At 39.4% G+C, this 19413-nt stretch overlaps 1 protein-coding gene across 1 annotated transcript; it reads left to right on the top strand.

The window, feature by feature from the left end:
* The first annotated feature begins 2752 nt into the window (after nt 1-2752).
* LOC115710072 (protein PAL OF QUIRKY) lies at nt 2753-7779 on the top strand. The gene is made up of 3 exons (XM_061111515.1): nt 2753-3046; nt 4934-6322; nt 6410-7779. Exons 2-3 carry the CDS (start codon nt 5082-5084, stop codon nt 7425-7427), a joined length of 2259 nt encoding a protein of 752 aa, XP_060967498.1. The 5' UTR covers nt 2753-3046; nt 4934-5081; the 3' UTR covers nt 7428-7779.
* The last annotated feature ends 11634 nt before the right edge of the window (nt 7780-19413 follow it).

Genomic DNA, 19413 nt, shown 5'->3' on the forward strand with positions numbered 1-19413 from the left:
GGGGTAGCAAAGCAGGTTTCGACACGACACACTAACACGAACACGATATGAATTTTACAGGTTAGGGTCGAGAAAATTAGACGCGGGTCGAAAACGGGTCAAACACGACACGACACAAATGTGACACGTTTGACACAATTTTTTTAAATATAATAAAATAAAAAATTAATAATAATCATATAAATATATAAAAATATATATTTAGTGATTCAATGTTAAGTTAAAAAAAATTAAATTTAATTTTCTTTAATATGAAATTAAAAATATTTTAATTTTTATTATATAAATGTATATAAGTTTTCTAATGGAACTTAAATCTATTATTTTTCTCTACAATTCCAGCTTCAATAATAGCAAAACGGGTCACAGTAGGTCGACACGAACACGACACGATTTTTTACGGGTTGGGTTAGGGTTGAGATAATTAGACACGAGTCAAAAAAGGGTCGACACGCTTGATATGAAATATAAAAGCGGGTCACATAAAATATAACACGAATACGATACGATGACACATTTTGCCACCCCTAGTAAACATTGGTAAAAGATTTCCAATATATTACTTAGTAAAATTTTATTGGAAATTTTTGTAGTAGATAACCCCTTAAAAGGTCGTTTTGGAAGATTCTTTATCTGTTTTGATATTTTGAAAAAAAATATATTAGTTTAATATTTTTCATGATCACGTACATTGTAGCTATTTAAAATTATTTGTAAATTTAAAAAAAAAATGAATAGTTTACGATTCTAAAAATTAGATCTAATAGTTACTTACCACACGTATAAGAAAAAATAGTCGTGTGTGGAATAAAGTATGTAAATGTTATTTTTTACATTATAAACTACTTGAAATTTTTTAAAAATTTACAAATGATCCTATAACTATAACATACACACGATCGAAAAAAAAAATTGATTAAAAAACTTTTATGTATGACAAAATAATTAAATATAGGTATTATTTGAGCATATTTATTAGGTATAGGTATTACTTGTACCTAATATCAATATCATTATGAAGTGATATTAACAATTAATTATTCATTTCTTATAAAAATTAATAAGCAAATATATTTGACTTAAATATTAAATTATAGGAATGATATGTAGTAAGTTGTCTAAAAGGGTATTTTTTTGTACACTTTTATTTATTTCCACTGACGGTGTAGGTTATAATTATATAAGATTACTTCTATATTTTTTAAAAAATTGAATAATTTACAGTGCTAAAAATGTTAAAATATTTTAATGCACACACAATTATTTTTTTATACGTGCGGTAAGTAATTATTTTAATTTTATTTTTAGCACTATAAATTATTTAGAATTATATAAAAAAAATTATATGTAATCCTAAATAAGTACAATCTACGCAATTATAAAAATATGGGTTTTTTTTTACCGTAACAGATTAGGGATCTGTCCTAAATCTTTAACTAATTTTAATTTATTTAGAGTAATTTGCTACGTAAATACCTAAGTTTAACTCTCAATTGTAGATAAATACATAGGTTTAATTTTCAGCGATAATAATAACTAAAGTTATATTTTCGGAACTTCTTTAGGTACCATACCGTTAAATATTAAGCAATGGCCACTTGACAGTCCCTATATACATGATACCTAGAGAAGTTTCAGAAATATATCTTAAATATAGCGGCTCATTCCTTTGCGAGGGTCTCTATATCTCACCCTGATCGTCTGTTCAACTTGGACACTGTTTCAGTTGAGTTGTTGCTTAGTTTGGTAACAGAGATTTTCGTTTAATAAAATGACTTTTAATTTCAAAAAAAAAAAAAAATTAAACTTAAATATTTATTTACAATTAAAAATTAAACTTAAATATTTATATTCTAAATTATTAATTTTTTTTTTATATTATACTTTATTTGTACAACTATTGAAAAAGAAAATTTAGTAAAATATTAATGAAAGAGTGTTACTTGAGTTCTCTTCTCTTCTCTTCTCTTCTCTTCTCTTCTCTTCTCTCTCTATATGTGAGTGGGAAAGAAAAAAGTGTAAGAAAGCAATGATGAATTGAATATGATATAGAGAAAAGTGTGTGTAGTGTGTAAAGACATACATGGGAGAGTATTGTTAGTAGGCATTAACGAAAGCATTCAAACCCAACTCGAATTTAAATATAAACAGGTTAGGCCCGTGTTTAGGACTCACCTAGCTTAACCTTAAGGGTATCGAAAAATATTTTTTCTTTTAAAATTACATATATATTTTTACTAAGTTTTAAAAATATCACATTTTTCAATAAGAACCCAAAAATAAATTCTTTTCTTATAACCCATTAAATTTGAAGGCCTGTCCTAGTGTCATTTATGGTATCCATCACTTTTTATAAGTGGCATCCCACAATTGATTAGTAATATTTTCTAAAAACTACTCGTTATTTAATTACACTAATAGCAGTATGACACCAAAGAAAGTGTTAGGTATCAATAATACATTTTAACAATAAGCATTGCTATTAGGCACCAATGATACCTAGCAACTCTAAATATATCGTCTTGCGATTAATTAGCGATACTTTTTAAAAATTATTACATTAAACTATATAGGACCTGATACTTAATTAAACTAAAAATCATATTAACACATATAAATGTACTAGACACTACTAATACCTTTTTAGCAATTCTCTTTAACAATTCTGTACATGGTAGTAGTATAATCCACGCTGTACCAGATCACTCCACCCCACAAAGAAACAATCCCAACTGGACCCAATCAGTAATCTTAGCTGTTAAACCCATTTCAAGAGAGAGAAAGAAAGAAAGAGAAAGAGAAACCACAAACAAACAGTCCACAGTTTTCTCATTTCAACTTTCTCCATTATTCTTCTCTTCTTCTTCTTCATTCATTTTCAAAACTAAATTCAAATCAACCCAAACAAAACCCCCAAAATTCTTTTCACCCTTCCATCACTTATTTAGATTTCTTCACTTTTTTTTTTTTTATGTATTTTTCAGGCGAAACAACGAACAACAAGCTTATCAACTGAGAATCTTCTTCTTCTTCTTCTTCTCTGAAGGTATTATTATTCTTTGATTTTTGATTTTTTTTAATGTTTTTTTTTTGAAGGAGATCTACACTATTATTAGACATAATAATTAATTATTTAAAGGTAATTAAATGGCAGAATTATAAATTGAAAACCATTTTTAATAAAGTGAAGAGGATCATACTATCATAGTACTGATCTTTTCATATTTTCTTTCTTAATTGAATCATCAGTAATATAATTTGAACCCAGTAAAAATGCCACGGTTAATCTCCAAAAAGGTAAAAAAACCCTTTGAGCTTTTAGTAAAAATAACCGTTTAAAAAAAGTTTATTAGCAAAATAATTACCTTTGATCGCTCAAATAATTAAAAATTGCATTTTGCTACTGTAAAAAGACCATAATTAAATTTGAGCCTTATTTTGTTGAGTTTCTGTTTGGAAGAAATTAAACTTTATACTATTTTTATATTGTACTCTTTTATTTTTACCTTCTTTTTTAAAGTCTGTCATTTTTACTTTTTTTTTAAACATTGTATCAATTTTGCCCATATTACTTTAAGATACTTTCCATGTGACTCTCTTATGTCAGGGTATTTTAGGTACAATACATATAAAAAGAGGTATGTTTCAAATAAATATAAAATTAAAGGTAAATTTGGTTAATTGATTAATAAAAGAGGCATTTTTCAACTTACTCCTTCTGTTTGTGGGTGTTAAAATTGGCTTAGGTAAAAAAGTTAGAATTGAAATTCATTAGTTACTTAACTAGCAATAGAAGTATTTTTGAAGGTTTAAAAATAGCTTTTAAAAGCCCAACTTCAATATAATTATTTTGCTAATTTTATATTTTAATAATGTTAGAGTATCTCAATAAAATACTACTATAAAATTGAATTTTAATGATAGTGTATAATATAGTTTAAATTTGGAATATGATAAAAGTTGTATCAAATTTGTTATAAAATATAGAATTAAATTTTACACTACAATAAATATATCTTTATTTAATTTTTTGTCCTTCATTACTATTATTTATGACATTTTATTTATATATTTAATAAAATTTTATACATTGAAAATTGAATATTTTTGTTGACTTCATAACACTATTTTATCAAAAATAAAGTTGAGTATTATTATAAAATTTGAGCCAAATATAATATTGAGTTATCTTTTAGGCTAAGCTTTACATAAGATGATCTTAGTTTAACAAATTTTCATATAATATTTTTTTAACTTTTATTTGTTAGTTTAACAAATTTTTATATAATGTTAGATAAATTGGCTATTTAGGATATTTGTTCCTTAAATTATAATTTATGTATTATTGTGTCCTTAAAATAAAAAAATTGTAAATATGTATTTTATAAAAGATCATATTTAATCTAAAAATCAATTAATGATTAAAAAAATTAAGTAAATTAAATTAAAAAATTTTAAATTATTTTTTTCAATAAATTACAACGCTGACATGATAATTGTCTAAATAATTATATCATCATTCTATTTGTCACTAGTGACAAAACTTGACAGAATGATCAATTTATAAAACTATAAATAATTTTAACGAGTTAAAAAATTCAAGAGGCACAATAAACATATAACATAATTCGAGGCAAAAATTCTAAATAAACTTTTATGTAATATTGAATGTTCATTTTCGTTTACATTGTTATTTTGTAACCTAATAAAAAAAAAATACTAGATTCACTCTTAACATATGTAGGGTCTTTTATATATCAATATTACTTTTAGTTCAACTAAGTATCAAGTCTCGCATAATTTAATATAATAATTTTTAAAAAGTATCGCTAGCCAATACCGCTAGACACAACTACTATTACTGGTGCCCAATAATAATACTCTTAAGTAATTGGTGGAAAATATACTAAATTCAATTGGGTGTTAATTGTAGGTTTTGTTTGGTTTCTTATCTTATCTGGCACTGGAACTGGCTTAAACGTGTAACCAAACAACACCTTTCCTATATAAACTCAAAACAAACACAACCAAACAACTCAACAAACCAACCAACCAAACAACTCCTCTTTCCCTTTCCCACCATGGATCCGCCGCAGCCGCCACCACAAGCAGCTCCGGCGTCGACCCTACCGCCGGCGCCGCCTCCTTCATCAACTTCCTTCTCTCACCATCTCAGTTACCCAGACTCAGTCGACTCATCACCTAGGTCACGAAACACAGATTCATGGGACGAACAGCTTCCTCAAACCTCAACTCGACTTCGCTTGATGTGTAGCTATGGCGGACACATCGTACCTAGACCACACGATAAGTCTCTCTGTTACGTCGGCGGTGATACTCGGATCGTTGTTGTTGATAGAAATACTTCTCTTTCTGAACTATCTAATCGGCTTTCGAAGACTCTTCTTAACGGGAGATCTTTTACTCTTAAGTATCAGCTTCCTAGTGAAGATCTCGATTCGCTTATATCTGTTACTACGGATGAAGACCTTGATAATATGATCGATGAGTATGATCGTACGGTTTCGGCATCTGCGAAACCCTCGAGGCTTCGTTTGTTTCTGTTTGCTTCTAAGCCTGAATCGTCTCAGTCGATTGGTCCGATTCTTGATAATCCGGCGAAATCTGAGGATTGGTTTCTTAATGCGCTTAATGGTGCAGCTGGTGGATTGCTTAATAGAGGGTTTTCGGATTCTGCTTCTGTTAATTGTTTGCTTGGTCTTGATGATGACGTCATGGCCGGTGGTGGTGGTGTGGTTGGTAATCTCGATTCGGCTGCTGCTGCGGCGGCGGCGGCTGCTCAGCCGGGTGGATTTGGGAATGGGAAAGGTGGGAAGGTAGTTGTTGGAGGGAATCAAGATGTTCATTCTGTTCCAGATTCGCCTATGCTTGAAACTACCTCTTCTTTTGGGTCTACTTCTTCGTCTCCTTCGCTTGCGAATTTGCCTCCTATTCGGGTTCATTTGGAGGAGGGTGGTGGGGTTAGGATGGTTCAGGATCATAAGGTTGGGATCGAGGAGCAATTTGCTCAAATGAGTATGGCTCAAGCTGGTCTTAAACAAGAAGAGGGTGGCTTTGCTATGATATCTTCACCACCGCCGCCACCTTTATCCGGTACTGTTCAATTGCCAGTGAGTTCCTCGGCTGTTGGTGTTGATTACTCTTCAGGAAATCGGGTTGTCTCTGATGACGAAAGATCAGATCATGGAGTGCCTATTGGGTACCAGAAGCAGCCTGCGCCTCAACAATCTCAGCCTCCTCAATCACAACAACAAAAGTCTACTGGTGTTCATGATTTGCCTTCTCCTGATTCAGTTTCAAGGTATTTAATTATGCTAAAAGCTTAGATCTTTAGTTGTTAGATTTTGATTTTGTGTTTATTGAATGTTTTTATTGAATTATGATGCAGTGATAATAGTATTGGAAATGCATTGTCTCGACCTAAACCTGTAATCTATCAAGACCAAGTTCAGTTTTCAGGAACCACAAGGGTTGTTCCAGCAAACCCTGTTGATCCTAAAGTTAATATTTCTGATCAGAACACTCGGGTACAAATTCAACAACAGGTTCAGGATTCTGGGTATGTGTTGCAAGCTCAATATGAGTTGCAACAACAACAACATCAGCAACAACAACTTCAACACCAGCAACTTCAACAGCAACAACATCAGCAACTTCAACAACAACATCATCAGCAACAGCAGCAACAACAACATCAGCAACTTCAGCAACAACATCAACTTCAACAACAACAGCAGCAGCAGCAATTTGTTCAAGCTGGAGGACATTACTACCACCCTCATCCTTCTGGGACTGTGCCCATCTCGGCTTACTACCCGGTTTATCCTTCCCAGCAGCAACATCATCCACAGGTTGATCAGCAACAGCAGTACCCTGTTTACTATGTCCCTGCAAGACAGGCTCAAGCTTACAACAACTTGTCTGTTCAACAATCCAATATAAGTGAAGCTTCTACTGTTATCCCTCAAACACATCCCAATCCCGCCATGGTTGCTACTCCAACAGCTGCTGCAGCAGCAGCAGCTTACAATCCTGTAAGGAATGCCCCATTGGGCAAGCCCGAAATTGCCGCGGGCATGTACAGAACGGCAACCACAGTTGCTCAACCATCTCTGGTTCAGGTTCCTTCTGCTCAACATCAGCAGCAGCAATATGCTGGCTACTCACAGGTTCATCATCCGTCTCAGTCGGTCACTCCTACTTCCGCAGCTGCTGCGAGTTACGGATACGAATATGCAGACCCTTCCCATGCCCAGATGTACTATACTCAGGCTCTTCAACCCACAATGGCTTCTCAATATCAGACCATGACAGCGACTGGCGCGGTAGTGATGCAGGAAGTTTCCGGGCAGATTTCGGCTGACAACATGAAGCAGCAGCAGCAGCAGCAGATGAGAAGTTCATAGCCATTATAATATATCAGAAGAACATAAGAAAGAAGCAATTTTGAAGGGACAAGAAGAAAAAAAAAGGGTTTGGCTTTCTTTTTACTACTATATTTTTCGTTTGTGTCTGCATTGTTTGTTGATGGTAAAACTGGATTGTTATATGTATTTGTGATAGATAATAAGAAAACTCTGGTCGTCTTAAGCTCTTTCTGAGTTTGTCATATTGTTGTTTATTGTTATAGGAAATGAAATTGGTCTGAGTTTTATACTGTAAAAGCTGAAACAAAACTAAACAAAAAAAAAGGTACAATCTTATTTATGTGGTGTTCATATTACAATATGAGTTAAAGAAAGAGCTTCTTTTCTTCAAGATTATTGTAGGTGGGCATGCAATTTCTGTTCTTGTTGTTCTTCATTTAGAATCACATCACATCATATTCTTCTTACACAGATTTCTCATGCTTTATCAAGTCATGTTATTACTCCAAAATCCCATTTGAATATATGTTTTTAGGTACCCTTTCCTATCAATCTTTCCTTTTGGTATTCATTTTGATTCAATAGGTCCTTTCAGGAAATTTGCTTTGCACTGGTTTATTCTGGCTTATCTTACTATTATTATTATTTATTTTATTTATTATTATTATGTCAACTTTGTCTGTCTGGATAAACTTGGAGTCTTAGGTATTATTGCTTTCATGATATTTGTAATAATGATACCAATTATTTTTTATAGGTGCTGACTATCCTTGTTTTATTATATTAGAGGTATATTTATATATATTTTAGTCATTTTCTTATATGATTTCCCCTTACTATGGTAATTTCTTACCTGTGTTTTTATAACAATAAAGCCGTTCATCCCGAGGATCCCGACCACCCGATTCACGGGTTGGTGAATCGGGGTGGTTAGAATACTCGGGATAAACACCAGAATTCTTTTTTTATAATAGTTATTAAATTAAAATAAATTCGATCTGATACTAAATTAGTTTTACCTATAAAACTTGTATTTAGAATTGGAACAAAACAAAATTGATATGAAACACCATTAGATTCTCACAAGGATTTAGTCGATAAGAGAAAAAAAATCCACTACCATAGATCATATAATATAGATACATTCTCATTATGTAACAACAAATCTATCTAATATCTATATGATATATTCTTTCAAGAAATGCCCATGTTATTATTTTGGTCAAGCAAGTGAGGAAAATAGAATAGGGGACCACTAAGGATAATAATAATAATAATCATAATAATAATAATAATAATATCGGCTGGACAAAGACAGAAAGACTATGCTAAAGTGTTAAAGTTTATTTTGTGCAACGCAATCTTTTTCTATTGATAGGTTCAAACTTCAAATTTGGCTTTGGCCTCTTTTACATATAATAATAAAACAACTCATTTTATTAGGTTTGGTTTGGTTTGAACTTTACTCAAATTGTGATGTATGTAATGTAACTCAATGTTTGTACGTTACATCATTCTATTTCTTTAAAACACCCATAAAATACTAGATTGTTAGGTCATCTCCAATTTCACATTAAATTCATTCCAACTATACTTTAAAACTTATCTCTTAATGGGTGAACAAAATATGAGTCAAACTATTCAATCCGGCTAATTCAACCTATTTTTTTTTTTTTTTTGTAGTAAAAGGTTATGTTAAGAGTAAGTCATGATTCATTGAGCTAAAAACTGATGTCGTATGGATATTATTGTTGCTATTAATAACTTTGTTACCCACACAATGGATATTATCGTTGTTATGTCAGGTGACAGCTACTTTAAAGAGTAATTATTGTATTGGAGAGATTTTTTTAAAGTAGTTGTCACCTGACATAGCAATTCATATATTTTATATGCTGGAGTTGCTCTTAGGAACAATATAGATCCACTCCTTCTTATGGTGCCAGTCGGTTAGTTGGAGTTGCTCTTGGGAACAATATAGATCCACTCCTTATGGTGCCAGGGTCGGTCCTAACAGGCTAAACTTGTTCTTAGGGCACCACGAGATCCAAATTTTTAAAATGTTATTTTCTAACATATAACAAAAGGTTTCTAACTTTTTAAAATACCATTTTATATACAATTTTTCTTTTCTTTTTTGCCAATTAACAAAAATATGACTTTTTCAAAAAAAAAATATTTTATGTGAAAAAGTTAAGAGAAAACCAATTATCCTTAGGTCAATTAGAGGGTAACCATTTATCTCGGAGGACATAAATCCCCAAGGAGCTGAGTTGAAGGCTTGGCTCCCACCACCTCCTGGTTGGGTGATGTGCAATACAAATGTCTCAATTGGTAAGTCGCAAGCAGCGGGGGCTGCAGTGTTCAGAAACGAAGCTAGAACTTTCATCAACTACTTCACCTTCTGTTTGGCTGTCTGTGGGCCACTCTTAGGAGAGACCATGATGCTATGCAAGGGAGCGGAGGAAGCAATCAAGCAAGGATATAAGAAAGTAATCTTCCAAAGTGACTCTTCCAACTCAATTTCTGCTCTAAAAACTAACTTCAAGGACATCGGATTGCTTAACTACAATATTCAGGAGTTGGTGCAGAAGTTTATTAGCTTATCGAGCAGTTTCACTCTTTGGGAAGCCTCTTGGATCCCCAGAAATTTCAATGGTGTGGCCCATTCAGTGGCTAAATGGGCAAATCATAACAACTCTTTTGGGTGGGTTGATTTGTCTCTTGAGGATAGTCCCTTACGCTCTGTTCTTTCAGACTTAGGATGACTAGAATCCTCTCTTTTGGTTTTAGTTGTTAGCCGAACTTGGTAGTTTTATTTCCTCTTATGTTGTTTATTTTAGTCTGTTAAGCTGGTTTAGTTAGGTTAGCCTTTTTCGGTTGTTTTTCTTTAGGCCGTTGTGCCTTGTTTGTTGTTTTGCGTCCACTAGCGCTTCCAGGGGTTCCATTAATCAAAAAAAAAATTACACTATTATTTTTCTCATATTTTTTAAAATAATTCCCATAAATTTTGTTCAATATTTTGCATAAATGGTATGAAAATCATTATATTATTTTACAATAATAATAACATTTTGCATTGGGCCTCACCTATCTCAATACTTAGGAATTAGATTAGATGAACACCCCTAGTAACAAGTAACAAAATAAATTAGAAAAAATTATAAAATTTTGACACTTTTATGTTCAATTTTTTTTATATATTTTTATTTTATAAAAATACAATAAAATCATTAAAAATAATAAAAAAAATTAAAACAATATAAAAATAATAAATAAATAAAAAATAATAAGAATAAAACATAAAAATACATCAAAAGACCGTATTTTTAATAAATAAAATATTAAAAACTATAAATATATTTAAAATTCTAAGATAATATTTAAGTTTCTTTTTTCTTTTTTGTTGTTGTTGTTGTTGTTGTTGTTGTTGTTGTATATTTATGAAATTATCTCAATAAATTAGATACAACAAAAACAAAGGATGATATTATGCATCATCCATGATAATTAGTGGACAAAGTCCTGGCTTATAGCAATAGCTTAAGGTTTTCAAGCTTAACACAAATACAAGCTTGTTAACTATCACTACTTCACTTCAAGATTACTTCTTTTTTATTATTATTTTTAATTAGTGTTATTATAGTACGCAAATTATACCGACAACATAATAAAAAATATTCGAACAATAAAAATATAAATATAAATAGCTCATATCGTATCAAATATTAACCTGAATTTTTTTCTTTTTATGACCGAAAATCTAGATGTGATGTTTTAATATATATATAATGAAAAGAAAGTTTTTAAATATTCGAATTCAAATTTTTAAGATACAATCAATGGAAGGGGTTGACCGAATACTAGATAAAAAGGAAAAAGAATGATTTTTTTAAGACTAATTTTGAAAATATGACGGCTTGCATATGTTATGTAGAGTTTACAATCGATCTAAACGAACAATTCAGAGTTTAATGATCATAACATTTCCAAGCTGTTGCTCCTAAAATCGCCCAATATACGTGGACCAGTCAGGAAGGGACACGTGGATCAAATTACTTGAGAAGAACTGCTAAGTCTTTGTATGACACCAGGAAGCGTTATTCGCATGGGTCCCGGAAGATGCACCCGGAGTACAAGGTACTCCCGGAAGCGAGCATAGCTTAAAGGCACTCCGGGACGTGTCAGGTCTCTCTCGAGAAGTCGAGTCGCATTTAATGCCGCATGGGAGGAAGCGTGTTGGGACTGTAACACGCAATAAAGTCTGACGGCACAACCCCCAAACAGCAGCGCTACAGTAATGATCATTTAAGTCTAGCGACGGCTACTCTGCGAAGAGTCACGTCAATCATAAGACAAAAAGGACATTCTCCATAAAAACCCTACAGCATCTAGGGATTTGACCATGCATCACCCATGGTATATTCATCGGAAATGCCCAACTTTATGGAGACTTACAGATACATGTGTAAGAACAATTCTAGGGATTGCCCCACTAAAACACTATAAATACCCCCTCAAAGCTCATTTAATGGGGTCGGAGAATCTTGGCTGCTTAAGAGCAAACAGAGAAAAAACTCACCAAGAACATTCTTGGTATTAAAGAGAGAAACATCCTCCCAAGTGTAGAATCTGTATTAAAAACATCCATAAATATCAGTGGCTCGTGGACTAAGGCTCATTAACGCCCCAACCACGTAAAAAGTCTTCATCTCGCTTTCTTACAGCTCATTATTATATTCATATTTTATTAGTTGCCGAAAACCTCGGTCAACATTTTGGTGCTTTCATTGAGAGCTGAGGAAAGCTGCTTCACAACAAGCATTTAACTTCACAACAATGGTGGAGACAAGAGCTACACGTCACCCTCGCCCTCTAGAAGACGCTCAAGATCCCAATGAAGAGGATGTAGCCTCAAGGGCAGCAGAGGAGTCCGAGGAAGAAGTTCCAGATGAAAACCATGAGGAACACCTCGACGAATACGCTTACGATGATGGAAGCTACCAAGAGCTGGTGCTCCTCAGACAAAAAGCCATCGATCACGAAGCTGAGATCGAAGCTCAGAAAGTGCAAAATCAAAAGATGCATGAGGTGATGCTAGCCATGCAAAAAGCCATGGAGGCAGCTGGCATTCACGTGCATCCCAAGGCAATGGCCGCTGGACTCGATGGGGAGCCAGCTACGTCTTCGCCCAATTCCCAGCAGCAAAGGCCTAGGGAACCTAGCCCTATAAGGCACCCTGCTGAGGAAAACCAAACAAAAAACCCTACTTCTGCCCCTGGTCGAAAGAAAAAGGCGCAGGATCCGCGTAAGGTCCGCTCAGATTTCCCTAAAGGGAAAGGTCCGCAGAGGGGCAAGCCCCAAAGAGGGAGTCTTGGCCCTCAGGATCGAGGGGACCGAAAAAGCGTTTCCGTGCACCAGGAACCGGGGGGTAGAGGCAGAGGAGGACAGAGATGTCCACCCGTTGATTTGAGAAATCAAATCAATGGGAATCAAGGAGACCTCCGGGATCACCTTGATCAAAAAAGATACAGACCCGAAGTCTCCTCGGGTACTGTAAACGAAGGGATTATGGCAGAGCTTGCCATCCTTCGAAAAGATATTGCCCGAGTCTCCCGGAGGCAGAAGGGAGATGACTCCGACTCGGATAGTGAGGACCGGAGCCCTGTGCCAAGCATATCCCGGAGGCGGAGCTCCCTAAAAACTTCAAAATGCCCGAAATGGCGGCATATGCGGGAACTCCGACCCCAGTGATCACCTGTCACGATTCAACCGAGTCATGACAGTCATGCGGGTCAGCAATGACGCCAAATGCCTATGCTTCCCCCTCACTCTGAGCGGTTCGGCGGAGGAGTGGTTCAAGAAACTAGAACCAGGATCGGTGGGATGTTGGAACAAACTCCAAACCAACTTCCGGAGACAATTCGTCGCCGCCAGGAAGGTCAATTTGGAGGTTAGTGCCTTGACTAACATCAAGCAACTACCCACCGAGACCTTGAAGAATTACATCAAGAGGTTCCGAGAGGAGGCCTCGAAGACCAAGAAGGTTGACGACGGACAACAGCTTGCGCTTCTCCAAGCGAGGAATCCGTCTTGGGACTCCCTTCGGAACGAATTACGGAAGAAGGCGGCGCTAGCCTTCAGGACTTCCAGAAGCGAGTCCAAAAATATATTAACCTCGAAGAAGCCCAGATCGTGGCTTACGGAGGCTATTATCCCACCGGGATAGCAGGGTACATGCCAGGAGTATCGCCCTCGGGTGCTTGTCCCGGCCGCGACCCCTCCGGTTAGTGGCATACGGTTTTACGCCACTCCCGGGTACAACCAAGGCCAAGCTACGCCCCGGCATCTTCCCATTACGGCAATCCGTCCGGGGTGAATGGACGGGCTCCTTCACAGGCTGCCCCAACCGCTAGCTTAACGGGCCCTACTCAAGGGTCTAGAAGCGAGAGGTCTTCCAAGTGGCAAAGACCCGAACGGGAGAGAAGCGCCAAAGAAGGGGTACACACCCCAATATACCCAAGACACAGAGCTCACGGACTCTCGGGAACGTGTCTATTTTGCCACAAGGCGTAATACGCATTACGGAGACCCCGGCCATTGTACGGGGACGGCTCCGGAGAGATCCGAGCAAAAGGTGCGAATATCACAACGACATCGGCCACGACCAACGAGTGTAAAAATCTCAAAGATGAGATTGAGAATCGATCCGGTTGGGCCACCTCTATGAGTGGATCAAGAATAGGTTACCCCACCTTAACCCGGGGCGGTGGCGGGGGCATGCCTTCGGGAACACCGGGGGTACGGCGGGAGTATTGCCTCCACCGCTCCCGCAGTGACACCCAGCATATACCCGGACTACCGCCTCGGCCTAATGGACGGGTAGCCATGATCTCCGGAGGTCCCCATATCGGAGGAAACACTCGAAAGGAGCGGAAGAGATATGCCGAGGCCGCAAGGCACAGTGAGGTGTGGGAGGTCACTCAACTCCCGGCTCAAAGGCCTCGGCTAATGGACCAATCCATAACGTTCACGGAAGAAGACGCCAAGACGGTGCGTTTTCCTCATCACGACCCGCTGGTCATAGAGACCCCCATTGCAAATAAAGTGGTGGCCAGGGTCCTGATTGATAATGGAAGTTCCGTGAACTTGCTCTTCAAAGAGGCCTTCACTGCGATAGGGTTGACCGACCGGACCTCTCTCCTAGCGGATCGCGGCTCACGGGGTTTAACGGGACAACTCTAATCCCGATGGGAAAAGTCGGGCTCCCGGTTACCTGTGCCGGACACTCCACGAGCACGTTTAAGTATTGCACCTTCGTGGTGGTAGACCGTCCAACGGCCTACAACGCAATCTTAGGCCGACCGCCCTCGTCGACTTTGGTGCAATAACTTCTATCCGACACCTATGCCTAAAATTTCCTACCCGTGAAGCGGAGTCGGAACGGTGAGGGGAAACCAAGGAGAAGCCGAGGCAATGTTACAACGTTGCCACCCACTTGCCGGTGCTCATGGTCCGGGCCCCCGAAGTAGAGAAGGCTGAAGAAGACGAGTTGGATCCTCGTATAGGATCCGAAAGGGTCGTAGAACCAATGGAGGACGTCGAAGAGATACCAGTGTGCGACGACGACTCCACCAAAGTACTCCGGATAGGGCGAGGCCTAGATCCGGAGGAAAAGGATAAAATAATAAAAACAACGAAGGGCGCCATTGATGTTTTTGCATGGCGCCAAGAGGACATGACCGCATCGGCCCTCATGTCATCACCCATGTCCTCAACGTCAACCCGGACATGCCTCCTATACAACAAAAGAGACGCCGCTCGACTCGGCGAAAGCCGAGGCCTTAGAGAAAGAGGTGGATAAACTTTTGTCCAATAGCATGATCCGCGACGTATACTATCCGAATGGCTAGCCAATCCGGTCCCGGTGCCCAAGCCAAACGGGACTTGGAGGGTTTGCATAGATTTCACGTATCTAAACAAAGCACGCCCAAAGGATCGCTTTCCGCCGCCCAGATTGACCGGATGGTGGACGCCACCTCCGGATTCAAACTGCTATCTTTCATGGATGCCTATGCCGGGTACAATCAAATAAAGATGCATACGGCGGACCAGAGTGCACTAGCTTCGGTGACCGATAAGGGGTATACCGTTACCTAGTCATGCCTTTCGGATCGAAAACGCCGAGCAACCTATCAAAGAATGGTTAACCGGATGTTTAAAAGCCTCCTGGGACGAAACATGGAAGTATATGTAGACGACATGCTCGTCAAATCCAAAGCATGCAATAGCCATGCAAACGACTTAGAAGAATGTTTCGAAGTCGTCCGAAGATACGGCATGAAGCTCAATCCGAAGAAGTGTACCTTCGGAGTCAAGTCGGGAAAATTCCTGGGCTTCATAGTCAGTCAAAGGGGGATCGAGGCGAACCCGGAGAAAATCCAAGCTCTCTTGGACATGCCGTCCCCCAAGAAACATAAGGACGTGCCAAGTTTGACCGAAAGGTGGCCGCGTTGAGCCGTTTTATCGCACGATCCACGGACAAGTGCATACCCTTCTTCAACATGCGAAGAAATGCCAAAAGTTCGAATGGACGGACGAATGCGAGGAGGCATTCAAAAGGTTAAAAGACCATATGGCCAAACCTCCTATCCTATCAAAGCCCGTCCTTGGAGAAGACCCGTTCCTTTACTTGGCGGTCTCCGAACATGCGGTCGGTGCCGCACCGGTCGGGAGGAAGAAAAGATCCGGCATCCCGTGTACTATGTTAGTAAACGCATGATAGGGCCGAGACAAGGTACCCGGTCATTGAAAAGCTAGTATTACGCCTCCCGATGGCATCGCGGAAGTTGAGACCATACTTCCAAGCCCATCCAATCGAGTTTTGACCAATCATCCACTCCGGCAAGTCCTCCGTAAACCCGAAGCCTCCGAAGACTCCTCGAATGGGCAATGGAACCGAGTCGGTTTGACTTGCATTACGTGCCCCGATTTACAGTAAAAGGCCAAGCCTTGGCAGATTTCATCACCGAATGTAATGAAGCCGAGGCAACAGCCAATACTCCGGAGCCACCCATCCCCACTTGGAGAGTATTCGTGGATGGAGCTTCAAACGAAAACGGTTCGGGAGCCGGAGTGGCTATGATATCACCCACTGGGTTGCGGCTCCAGGCAGCACTCCGATTCAACTTCACAGCTTCGAATAATGAAGCCGAGTATGAGGCCCTGATAGCAGGACTAAAATTGGCTAAAGCTGTAGGAGCCAAGAGGGTGGAAATCTACAGTGATTCCCAGCTGGTCGTAAACCAAGTATCCGGAGAATACCAAACCCGCGGCGAAAGAATGGCCGCATACGTAACAATAGTCCGAGAACTGCTCCACGAGTTCACGGACTATAAAATAGAAAGAATCCCCCGAGAAAAGAACGCTCATGCGGACCGTCCGGCTAAGTTAGCCTCGGATAGTGAGATCGAAGAGCTGGGGGTAGTACCCGTGGAACGCTTGGCAGAGCCAAGCATCAAAATAAAAGAGACCACACAAACGGTTGGGCAAGAACCCAGCTGGATGGTCCCCATCATAAAATACATAACCACAGGTGAGTTGCCCCAAGAGAGGGCACTGTCTCGAAAGATTCAGTATCAGGCTCATCGTTATGTAATGATGGATCAAATTCTCTACCGGAGAGGACTCAGCATGCCTTATTTAAGGTGTGTATCGGACCACGAAGCTAGACAAATCATGCGGGAGGTCCACGAAGGGTTCTGTGGAGATCATACGGGAGGACCCGGCCTCTCAAAGAAAATATTGAGGCAGGGATACTTCTGGCCAACAATGAAAAAAGATTGTATAGACTATGTCCAAAAGTGTGACTCGTGCCAAAGGTACGCGAACATACCGAGAGCTCCTCCAAATGAGATCACGCTGATGACAAGCCCCTGGCCCTTCGCGGTCTGGGGCATAGATCTCATTGGGTCTCTACCTACGGGAAAAGGAGGAGTAAAGTATGCAATAGTAGCGGATAGACTACTTCACCAAATGGACGGCCGAGCCTATGAAGACAATAACCGCTAAGAAGGCGTTGGACTTTGTTGTCAAAAACATAGTGTGTCGATACGGCTTACCTCACAAAATAGTCTCAGACAATGGAAAGCAATTTGATTGCGAGGAATTTACTGACTTCTGCAACCGACACGGAGTAGTGAAAAGCTTCTCCGCGGTAGCCGGCCTCAAACAAACGGCCAGGCGGAGGCAGTCAATAAAATCCTAAAGGTCACCTTGAAAAAGAAGCTGCTGGCTTGTAAAAATAACTGGCCTGAAGAATTGCCAAGGGTATTGTGGGCCTACCGGACGACCCCCAGAACCACAACCGGTCACTCGCCGTTCTCAATGGCATACGGTTGTGAAGCAATGGTCCCGGTGGAAACATTATTCCCATCCCACAGGAGAACGACCTACGATCCGGCCACCACCCAGGCCCTGCTCCAAGAAGCTCTGGATCAAGTCGAAGAACTCCGGGATGAGTCCCAAATACGGATGGCCGCTTATCAAAAGAAGGTGACCAAGTATTTTAACTCTAAGGTTAAAAACAGAAAATTCGCTATCGGTGACATGGTCCTAAGAAGGGTCTTCCCAGCCACCCAAGAACCCGGAGTAGGGGTACTTGGACCAAATTGGGAAGGACCATATGAAATCGAGGACGAAATCGGCTCTGGCACTTATAAATTGAAAAGAATGGACGGAACTACTGTCCCAAGAGCCTGGAATGCTGATCACCTCAGAAAATACTACCAGTAGCGAATTAAACTTAGCTTTTGTTCAAAGGGTTTGTACCGTCCAAATGTATGCCTCGTCTATATTAAATAAAGCTGAGTGCCTTAAAAACAAAGTTTCTATGCCACTCAGGGGGGTACTAGGGTATACCGCACGGACAAACAAAAACAAGCTAAGTAAAACATCCTGACCCAAAGGGCAGGTCAAGCTAAGTAAAATATCCTGACCCAAAGGGCAGGTCAAGCTAAGTAAAATATCCTGACCCAAAGGGCAGGTCAAAAACATGCGCAAAAATAAAAAGCGTAAGTATGAAATCCTGAGCCAAAGGACAGGTTGAAATATATAAAGTGTGGAAAAAAGATCGCACATATACATAAATAAAAAAAAAATAATAAAATATCCTAGCCCGAAGGTTAGGTCATACACATATAAATGGCCCGGGGACAGGCCTTAAATTGTCTCCCCTTCAAATAAAAGCTGCCGCCTGTAAGTAAATTGTTCTAAGGCAGCAGCAAGTATGTACAAAGAAAAAAAAAAAAAGAGTTATGAAAAGAACGGGTACAATCTGGGTCAGTAATATGGCAGCTCAGTCGGCCGCGGCGGAGACGAGGTCCAATCAGGTGCCTCGAAGCTCGGCATCAAGTCTCTTCTTCTTCTCCCGAAATTTGGCAATCATGTCCTCGGGTTTGGGATAGAAAGAAAGCTTGATACTACGATCGTTGGTGGCCCAAGCCATGTAGACACCATCATCAAAGCGCTTCGGGCACCGGCACAGAGACGGGAGAAAGGAGCTCGGCCCTCTTGGCCTTCCCGATAGGGCGATCTTTGTAGTCCCGAAGCTCCTTCAACTCCGCAGCCAGAGCGGCCTTGGATTCGATATCCGACTGGTGAGTCTCCTCTAGAGACCTCACCTTGGCGGCCATTTCGTCCAAAGCCTCCCTGGCCTCCCGAAGGTCTCGCCTAGCCTTCTCGGCAGCCTCAGTCTGAGCCCTTAGCTCCTCCTGATGGTGGGCCTCCATCCTGCCTCTCCGCTGGGCCTCGGCCTGGATCATGCCCTCCGCCTGAGCCTCCCTCCGGATGGCCTCCTCCTCCCTGGCCTTGGCCCTCTCTTCCTTAGCCTTGGCCGCTGCTTCCTGGCGCTCGGCAGCCTCCTGGTAGATCTGCCTCTCCGCTGTAAGGTCTTGGAGGACCTTGACGTCGTTCATGTCCCCAAAATCGGACAGAGCGAAGCCATGGCTTATGATGTTCTTGGAGA

Source organism: Cannabis sativa, chromosome 3 (genome assembly GCF_029168945.1).
Source record: "Cannabis sativa cultivar Pink pepper isolate KNU-18-1 chromosome 3, ASM2916894v1, whole genome shotgun sequence".
NCBI classification, from domain to species: Eukaryota; Viridiplantae; Streptophyta; class Magnoliopsida; order Rosales; family Cannabaceae; genus Cannabis; species Cannabis sativa.

Coding starts and splice junctions, on each gene's coding strand:
- LOC115710072 (XM_061111515.1), top strand. CDS start 5,082: ATGGATCCGCCGCAGCCGCCACCACAAGCAGCTCCGGCGTCGACCCTA. Junction 6,323..6,409: donor TCTCCTGATTCAGTTTCAAG/GTATTTAATTAT, acceptor ATTATGATGCAG/TGATAATAGTATTGGAAATG.